The 10555-nt window shown below is 41.8% G+C and overlaps 1 protein-coding gene across 1 annotated transcript in view; it reads right to left on the reverse strand.

Moving 5' to 3' along the window:
* The window catches only part of AMPD1 (adenosine monophosphate deaminase 1), a 31009-nt gene that overhangs the window by 3568 nt on the left and 16886 nt on the right, over positions 1-10555 (reverse strand). Inside the window, 7 exon segments of the mRNA XM_006149640.1 lie at positions 178-341; positions 528-654; positions 3308-3471; positions 4513-4644; positions 4910-5104; positions 6491-6620; positions 7392-7611. Of these exon segments, the coding sequence (XP_006149702.1) occupies positions 178-341; positions 528-654; positions 3308-3471; positions 4513-4644; positions 4910-5104; positions 6491-6620; positions 7392-7611 (1132 nt within the window).

Consider the following 10555-nt stretch of genomic DNA (forward strand, 5'->3'; position numbering starts at 1 on the left):
ACACCCCCAACAAAAAAAACCACTAAAAAAAAAAAAAAAAAAAAAAAAAGAACAAGGCAAGGGCCAATTGGAAACATCCCCAAGTGCCCAGAAGCCCTTGACTGCCTCAGGTCCAGTGTGTGAGGAAAGAGCTGTGTCGGGAGACCCTGTCCCCACCCACTCCAGTTCTCTCCTTACTTCCTCAGACTGTTGAGCACCAGGATGTTCGCATACATGTAGTAGGTATAGTAGGTGTAAGATGGATTCTTTTCCATTGTCCACTCCTGGGGTTTGGGACTCTTGGAAGAGAACATGTGGCCACTGTGCTTAGACTCATCGTCCACACTGTCAAAGCCAGTGATCTGTCAGGAAAATGAGCCATGTAATGGGATCAGTCCAACTACAGGACCCTAGCCTTCAAGCCAACTTGCAGCACCAAAGGCAAGGACCAAAGGTAAAGGAAAAAGCACCAGGAACCAGGCATGGCCAGGTAGGAGGACTGGATTATCAGCAGCAGTCTGAGGGTTTAGGGGATGGATCATGCTTACATGCTTGAGGAAGACACTGAGGTCTGGGTGAGCCTGGGGATTGATAGTGGCCTCAAACACTGGCATGAAAACGTTCTCCAGCATCTTTCCAAAATGTGGAAGGAAATTCTTCGTTCGGAACACATCACTAGAGGCAAGAATAAAGAAAATTTAGGATGAAAGTAAGATTTCTGGGGACTGATAGCTCTAGTATGAAGGAACTAGAAGACCAAATATCATGTACAGAAAAAGACTTGTGGTGGTTAAGGCACTGGATCCCACATGGCTGCCTCCATGGTTTGAATCCCAGACCCGCAGCTTAAAAACACACCAGGCATGTGTACATGCATGGCCAAAATGCCAAGGAGAATGGAGGAGAAAGGATTGCAATGAAACCACAGGTGATTTCTCTCTGTCTCTCTCTCTCTCTCTGCCTCTCTGGCAAGCACACATGTCGTGTGGCAAAAATTGAAAAAGAAAAAGAATAGTATATTCAGCCTAGGTCCATTCTCTTACACTCTTCTTGGTTTCCCATAAAGACGGATGCAGTCCTGGCTAGGCATAGGAAGTATAAATTTCTTCCTAGACCACGTGCCCCTCATCTCTCCTACAAATCCTCTGTGGTAAGAAAACTGAGCCTTCCAGCTAAATCCAGGTAGAGTGAGGAAGCTAGCCTTTACGTCATCACTTACGTCATTTATAAAAGTGTGTGGTATACAAGATGGTGCGTATGAAATGGTTATCAAAAACCCCGGATCTGCTGTAGTGGGGCAATTTAACAATCTTTCATACAGCACTTAATATATGCCAACCACTCTTCTAAGTGACCAGAAATATTAGCTAATTTAATCCTCAGAACAATTAATTAGGTGCTATTATTACTCTGTTTTAGAGATAATAAAATGAAGGCCCAGGGACTGGATATAACTTGCCAAGGTCACATAGCTAGTAAGTGAGAGAGCCATTATTCAAGCACCACTGGTCTGGGTCCAGAATCTATACTCTTTTTTTTTTAACTTAAAAAAATTATTTAATATTGTTATTATTATTATTTTAAACTTGCCACAGTGCAGGCACACTCACAAAGAGAGACAGAGAGAGAGAGAAAGTGGGAAAGCACGCCACCAGGCCTGAGACTGGAACTGTGGTTGGCCATGTGGGTGTCCAGCACTAATCACCACACAAACTGCTAGACTCCACAGTCCATACTCTTTTTTTTTTTTTTTTGGAGAGGTTTTTGCTATAGGGCACATGTGCTTGCCAGACAGACAGACAGAGACAGAGAGACAGAAAGCAAGAAATCACCCCCCAGGGAGGATGGCCACGCTGCAATCCCTTCTTCTCCATTCTCCTCTCAGGATCTTGGGCACGCACGCACATGCACCCGGTGTGAGTTTTAAGCCACTGGGTCTGGGACTCGAACCGCGGTCGATTACATGGGAGTCCAGCGACATAGCCTTTACATTAACTGCTGGTCCCCATAATCCATACTCTTAACTACCTCTCTGCCTTACTGGTATTAGACAAGAAGTACTTCCACAGTCAGAAATTTACATTTCTGGTTAAAGAGACAGGATCAAACTCATATATTGCCACAAGGCATACAGAATACAGAGGCAGGTGGCCAGAGAATATATAAACACTCAAGTTAGATCAGATATCAATTATGTCAAGCAAACTGAGAGGCAGGCCATCCCTGAAGGCAACCAGTGAGAGCAGAAGGTAGGAAAGGGGGCAGACTTCCTCAGCAATACCATGATAAATACAGATGGGTTATGGAGAACTTGAGCACTTGCAGGCGAGATAATCGGCAGATAGTAGGAAAGGTTCTTATACAAGAGTTACATGCCAGGACAGATGAATGTGGGAAGGAATTTGCTAAACACAGAAGAACGGGAGAAAGAAAATGTGATCTAAAATGTACTTAGTTCTATTCTAGCTGCTTCTTAGTCAGTCTCGATAAGTTATTTGTGATCTTCATAAAGCCCTGTGTTTTAAAAAACAGAAAGATAATACCTTCTGCTCGGGACCAGCAGTTGGCATAATGGCTATGTCACCGGACTCCCACGTAGCCAACTGTGGTTTGAGTACCGGACCTGGTGGCTTAAATTCACACAGGACGCATGTGTGTATGTGCCCAAGATCCCAAGAGGAGAACAGAGGAGAAGGGATTGTGGTGTGGCCATCCCTCTTGAGGGGTGATTTCTCTGTCTCTCTCTGTCTTTCTGGCAAGCGCATGCGCCCTATAGCGAAAAACTTCTCAAAAAAAAAAAAATTAATACTTTCTGCTTAGAAAACGGAACTGAGATCCAATAGGTGCTATGGTGGTTAAAGCAGCTGGATCCTACATGGCCACTGGCAGGATTTGAGTCCTAGACCCAGTGGCTTGAAAATCATGCTGGGCACATGTGTGTGCATGCCCAAAAAATCCTGAGAGGAGAATGGAGAAGGGATTGCAGCATGACCACCTCCACCAGGACATAGTTTCACACTTCCCCTCTCTCCCTCTTCTCTCTCCTTTTTTCTCTCTGCCTCTCTCCAGTAAACACATTGCCCTTTACCTAACAAACAAACAAAAGAAAGATAAAGAAAGAAAAGAGAAAAAGAAAACTGAGCTGAAATAATCTAACTCCTGTCCATATCCAGGTGGGGAGAAAGCAGCACGTGAGACCCAGTCCCAAGTGCTGCTTTAATAAAGCTGATTCCTGTCCAAATAAGCTGCACATGTCTTGTTCACATGGGTGAAATGAGGCAGGTGGAGTAAGGGCAGGCTGCAGGGTTTCTGGTGGGCAAGTACATACTAGATTCTGGGGACCTGGATCATCCATGTCATGTTGGGGCAGTGGATGCGGTTGCGGACGAACCAGGTGGAGAGTTTGCTCCACTCCTCTGGACTGCGGCCATAGATGGACAGGCGGGGCTCAGCATGCTGGTACTTGGCTTCCACCAGATCTGCACCTACTTCCTGCAAAACCAAGAGAGGAGTCCGCAGGCAGGAATTCCCACAAGTCCCTCAGGATTCTAAAACTGTAGGGCCGAGGAAGAGAGGCATACTATGAAGAACTGAGGAAATATGAAAGGAAGTAGGAAGGAAACATCAAAGGCTAAAATCTAAGGGAACTGAGAAATGAGGAGGATCCAGAGAGGAAAAAAGACACACAGAATGTAGTGGAGATTAGACAGTGAAAAAGCCAGACTAAGGACCTCAAGCTATCCAAGGCACCTACAGAAGAAACGCACCTTTTCATATTCCCCCTACTTCCCAAAGCACACATCTCTCAACTCCACGTGCTAGTCTTTGCTTCGTAATGCACTGGCTCCATGAGGATGACAGTAGATTCCCATCCTAACTCTTCCTGAATTTACAACGCCCAAAGCTTGAAAAAGCCAGGTCCTTAATTCCAAAACCACACGCTTAAATTCTCTAGCTATAAATACTGGTCTTAAAATACTTAGAGTGGATGTTTCAGGAGAAATTCTTGGGCCAGCAGATGGTGTAGCAGTTACATCACTGGACTCCCACATGGCTAACTACAATTCAAGTCCCGCATCCACTAGCTTGACACTCATGCCAGGCACATGTGTGTGTACCTGTGATCCCAAAAGGAGAATGGAGGAGAAGGGATTGTGGCATGCCATCCCCATGGGGGAGATTTCTCCTCACTTTCCCTCTCACTGCCTCCGTCTGTGTGTGTGTGTGTGTGTGTGTGCATGTGTGTGTGTCCAGTGAGCATACACGCCCTAAGGCAAAAACTGTAGTCAATCGTAAACTAAAAAAAAAAAATGAAAAAAAAAAAAAAAAAAAAAAAAAAGGAAGGAAGAAAGAAAGAAAGAAAAGAAGAAATTCTTATATTCTTTTCTGTAGAGCTTGGCCCCAGAAATAGCCCTCTTCCTTCCTTCCTCCCCCCACCCCCCACTCTTTCTTTTTTCCATCCTCCCGCCTTCTCTCCCTTCCTTTCCTCAAGAACTATGCTGGGTACCATAGATCTGGTTGGTTCTTTCTCACCTTGATGATAGTGGCAAAATATTCCCCATTAATATAATTATCTGTCTTCAAGTAGAGGTCTCGTAGCTCACTCGCTCCTACAGGATTGTATTTATCATTGAATTTATCAAAACGTTGGAAGGTCTGACGCCCCTGAATCAGGAAAAGGGAGTACATATATATCATTCCAATGTAAATGTATCATTCCTAGACAGAGAGCTTGAAAGTGGTGCAACGGGGTAGAACGGAGAAAGGGATTCTGAGAGTAGAATATGGGACAATTGCCAGTGCGTGAACCTCAGAATTGTCTGTGGTGCTTTCAACAGCTGGTTAAGAGGGCTCCGAGAAGGAGGACATATAGGAGAAACACAAATGGGGTTCTGAGTATTAGCATGAAACTAACATGTTTTCAACCTACAGCATGAACATCCAGGGAATCAACAGTCAGGTCATAGGGATGCATTTTTAACTTAGCAAAAAGTTCCTTTAGGGTTAGAGTCTTCTCTTTGGTGCTGTAGACCACTCTGTCAGCATCAACTTGATAAGATTTTTTAATAAACCGTAACAGATGTTTCTGGTTCATGCAAGCAGCTGCATGGATATGGGTGTCCACCTGCATGTACATTAAAGAAAGAAAAACCATCAATCAGCTTTAGTCACGCTACTCTGTTAGAGCCTATGGGGCTTGCAAATCCCACTGTGTTGGGAGAAAGAAGTAAATAATGGGGGTATGAGCTGGTAGCTGGCTGAGGTGGCCCAGCAATGAAGAGCCTATATGTGCCCATGCAGGGATGTGAAAGGTCAGGCTGGATACAATAACGAAGTTGTTTCCTTGTGCATCTGTATGTCTGACTTATTTCTACATTTGATCCCTACAACATTCTCAGGGACCATTCTTCCCTACTGAAACACAATGAGAAGTGAAGTAGCTACCACAGCTTTCAGTGCCAAGGGATAAAGGATTGACATTATGCTAAGGCCTGGTGAAGACATATAGAAGGTAGATATTTTTATAATGGCAATTTTATAAACTGGAGCTTTTCCAGATTAAGTATTCTGCCCAAAGTTATACAGGCAGCTAAGCCAGGATTTGGGCTGAATTTCTGCTCATATTTCCTATTCCCACTTCCTTGCAATCATTTGGTATTTACAGTCTTCATGTGAGGTTGGACTGGGCAGATATACTTCCCAATTTTACAAATGAGGACATCAAAACTAAAAAATCTTTTTCTTTTTCTTAAGAGATTTTTGCTATAGGGTACATGCACTTGCCAGAGAGACAGAGAGAGAAAAAGTGAGAAATCAGCCCCCAGGGAGAATGCCCATGCCTAAATCTCTTCTCCTCCATTTTCCTCTGAGGATTTTGGGCACACATGTACACATGCCTGGCATAAGTTTCAAGTTGCCAGGTCCAGGATTTGAACAGCAGTCGGCCAAGTGGGAGTCCAACACCTCAAGCGCTATGCTACCTGCTGACCCCCTAAAAAAAAAATCTTTAATCACATCTTTCAAAGTTTTATAGTTAAAAAGTGGAAGAAAAAGGACTAGAAGGAAGATCTTCCAAATCCTAGAATAGTAGTTACTGAAGTTTTATTTACTTTTGTAATTTTTTTGATAATTATTTTTATTACCAAAAATATGGTAACCTTTTTTATAGGAAGAATAATATAAATAGCATTTATTTATTTTTATTATTTTTTAAAATGTGTTATCGGGCATGTGCACTCACCAGCAAGAGACAGAGAAAGAAAGAGACAGGGAAAGTGAGAAAGCAAGCCTCAGATACAGGACTCTACCAGGAGTTGGCCATGTGAGAATCCAGCGTCTTAACCACCATGCCACCTGTTGGCTCCTAAAAATGGCATTTTAACCTGTTCCCACTGAATCTAAAGAACTTTTAGATTAATCAGAAAAAAGGATTTTTTCTTGCCCTTCTCAAGAAAAAGTAACAGATACACTGGTTGTCCAGAAGTTTCCTCTGAGTAGCTAAAATGATTACCTTCCTGCAGTTATAAAAGTCTCGGTGGGGGTTGTTCTTCAGCTCCTTTAACTCATCCATCTCGTTGAGCATCTGATGGACCTGGAACTTGGAGGAGAGGAACTTCAGGCGGCGGTGGGTGTAAGTCTTACTGTGAAAAAAATAGATGTACATAATTCCAAAATATTCCAGACAGTTAAGGAAAATGATCACAATTTCAAAAACATCAGGATCTTTATCACCCTTGGAAAACAAGTATTGAGACAAACCTTTCAGTGTACTCTTCATCTCACTGAAAACTATTGAGCCCCAGGACTACGATTACATCAAAGATAGACACAGGAACGTTGGGAGACTTGGAAAAGCAGTTTAAAAATCAGTAGAGACAGTGTCATTCAAAGCTAAGGACCCTGGCTTTGGAGTCAGCAGATTTGAGCGTCAATGCTAGTTTAGCCAACTATGTTACTTAACTTGTCAAAGTCTCAGTTCATAGAACTGGAATTATACAAGTAATTACCTCATAAAGCAGTTTTGTTTTTGGTTTTGAGATTTTTTATTTGCTACAGGGCGCATGTGCTCGCCAGAAAGACAGAGAGAGAGAGACAGAAAGCGAGAAATCACGCCCCAGGGGGTATGGCCACGCTTCAATCCCTTCTCTTCCATTCCCCTCGGGATCTTGGGCACGCACGCATACGTGCCCGGCATGAGTTTAAGCCACTGGGTCCGGGACTCGAACCGTGGTCGACTACATGGGAGTTCAGCCACCTAGCCATTATGCTAACTGCTGGTCCCTCATAGAGCAGTTTTGAGGAATAAAAGAAATAATGTACAAAATGTTTTTAAAAAGTTGGCATTTAATAGATATTTATCCTTACTATCAATATTAGTAGTAACTGATGTTTAGGGCTCATCAAATACTTACACAGGTCCTTGGGCAATTAAAGCAAGTAAAAAATTCATATCATCTAAGAAGGTGTCCAGATTAGGGTAGGGAAGGGGCTTGGGCTCATCTTTGCTGACTGCTTCTTCATTAGGATAAATGTAAACTACACCATCCTTCATTCTGAGGTGATAGCCTAGGTTTTCAGGCAGGTCATCTGTTCGGAAAGGGTCTTCTCCTTTCTTCAGAGGAGGGGTAAAAACTTTTCCAATAAAACACAAAGGAATATATCAGCACATAGGATGAATGGCCACATAAAAATAATTAAAATATGAAATACTGTAAAATTTTGTTAGTTTAGAATCATGTACTTGATATGTTGTAGTTTTCCAAAGTGAAGCTAATGTTTGTTTTTTTCATTATTTTTTCAAAGGTGACTAAATTAGTATAAAAAAGCTGTAAAATAATATTTTTTGAGAGGTTTTTGCTATAGAGTGCGTACGCTCACCAGAAAGACAGAGAGAGACAGAGACAGAAAGTGAGAAATCACTCCCTGGGGGGATGGCCACGCCGCAATCCCTTCTCTTCCATTCTCCTCAGGATCTTGGGCACAAACGCACGCACACACACCCTACATGAGTTTAAGCCACCAAGTCCGGAACTTGAATCGCGGTCGACTACATGGGAGTCCAGCAACATAGCGATTATGCCAACTGCTGGTCCCAATAAAATAATATTTTATCTGAGAATGATTTCCAAGTTCTTTAGAAATACCAGTTACACAAAATAATAGATACATATTATTTACAAATAATTATTTACTGAAATTGATTATCAGAAGCTTTCTGTTTAGAGCATTTTAAGAGCCTATTAAGGGGCCAGCAGGTGGTATGGTGGTTGAGGTCCCAAATGGCCAACCATGGTTCAAATCCTGGACCTGGTAGCTTGCTTTCTCTCTGGTGAGCAATGTGAAATAATAGTAATCATACTAATAAATGAAACAAATAATTCCCTTTTAAAAAGAGCTTATTAAATTATTATATAAAAAAGTAAAATTATATGTAAAAAATAAAATTTGGATCTTGATTTAGTTTTATTAGTCTCAATTTAGAGCATTTTTAAAAATAGACTTTTTCAAAGTTATTTATTGGGAGCCAGCAGGTGGCGTGGTGGTTAAGGTGCTGGACATTCCCACATGGCTGACCACAGTTTGAGTCCTGGACCTGGTAGCTTGCTTTCTCACTTTCCCTTTCTCTATCTGTGTGCCTCTCTCTGGTCAACTTGAAATAAGTGAATGAATAAATTTTTTAAAAGTTATTTATTTAATTCCATTTGTTATTATTATATTTTTAATTTGACCAGAGAGAGGCACACAGATAGAGAAAGGGAAAGTGAGAAAGCAAGCTACCAGGTCCAGGACTCAAACTGTGGTCGGCCATGTGGGAATCTAGCACCTTTAACCACCATGTCCTCTGCTGGCCCCTAAAAGTAGACTTTTAAAAGCAGTATTAAGGGGCCAGCAGGTGGTGTGATGGTTAAGATGTTGGACACCCACAAGGCCAACCATGGTTTGAGTCCTGGACCTGGCAGCTTGCTTTCTCATTTTCCCTCTCTCCTCCCTATCTGGTGACCATACATACCCTACAGCAAATTGTAAATAATAATAATAATAATAAATAAAAATTTCTTAAAAAGCAGTTTTAGGTTTACAGTAAAATTGAGTGGAAAATACAGTTTCCATATGTCCCCATCCCCGCCCCTAAAATAGCCACACCCACTATTAGCATCCTGCATCAAGATGGTACATTTGTTATAATCAGTGAACCTACACTGACACATCACAATCACCTGAAGTCCATATTAACATAAGAGTCTATTCTTGGTGCTGTACATCCAGTGGGTTTTGACAAATTTCAGAGAATGAAATTCACCTTATGTATTTACCTTATGGCATTATAGTATCATACAGAACAGATTCACTGCTTAAAAATTCTCTGTGCTCCACCTAAAGTGGTTTTACTAGGAAGAGAGTGGTAAAATAAACTCTTATTATAAGAATTATAATACTTTGGGACCAGCAGTAGGCGTAATGGCTGTGTTGCTGGACACCCATGTAGTCGACTGCGGTTCGAGTCCCAGACCCGGTGGCTTAAACTCACGCAGGGCGGCGCATGTGCATGCATGGCCAAGATCCCAAGAGAAGAATGGAGGAAAAGGGATTGTGGCATGGTCATCCCCTCTGGGGGGTGATTTCTCACTTTCTATCTCTCTATCTCTTTCTGGCGAGTACACACACCCTATAGCACAAAAACCTCACATACACACAAAAAAAGAATTATAATGCTTAAGATTAGAATGTTTCCTACCTTTTAAAGTACATACAATTTTTGCAAAAGTTATTGAGAAGGGATTAAGAAGGTACATGTTCCCTTCTTTTTACCACTCTCAATTTCAGCCTGATAAAACCAAGCACACATTCCACACTGTCAGAGTCTTTAACAACTAATCGTTTTTACTTTCTACTATTGTCATTCATGCTTCTTCACTGCTGTGCCCAAGAAAAGCATCATAAAGTCTACCTGCAAGTGATGCCAGAAAACAGCTGGGACTGAGAAACATAGGAAGAAAAAGCTTGCACATTTATTTTCTATTCAGTATTGGGAGATAAGGAACATGAAAGAACTGAGATACTGGGGCCTGCAAGTGGCATGATGGTTAAGGTGCTGGACTCCCACATGGCCAACTATGGTTTGAATCCCAAACCTGGCAGCTTGTTTTCTCACTTTCTCTCTCTTGTCAAATTTTAAAAAGAAAACAAATAAATAAAATGAAGAATTATTTTTTAAAAAAGTGAAATAGTATATTGTAATATCAATTTTCCCAAGTCTTACACTTAAACATGTTAGAGAGATAAAGTGTTATTTAGGGGAAACAAAGGCAAGACAAGCATCTAGAATGTCAATATTATGGAGGATGGATAAACCAACACTATAAGTTACCAAACTGGAGACTTGTTTAATACAATTTTAGTAGTAAAAGGAATTACAGAGAGGAAGTAGTAGAACTGGACATCTTTTTTTTTGGAGAGGTTTTTGCAATAGGGCGCGTGCGCTCGCCAGACAGAGAGAGACACAGAGAAAGACAGCGAGAAATCACCCCCCAGGGGGGATGGCCACGCGGCAATCCCTTCTCCTCCATTCTCCTCT

Source organism: Tupaia chinensis, unplaced genomic scaffold, assembly GCF_000334495.1.
Source record: "Tupaia chinensis unplaced genomic scaffold, TupChi_1.0 Scaffold000270_2, whole genome shotgun sequence".
NCBI lineage: Eukaryota > Metazoa > Chordata > Mammalia > Scandentia > Tupaiidae > Tupaia > Tupaia belangeri.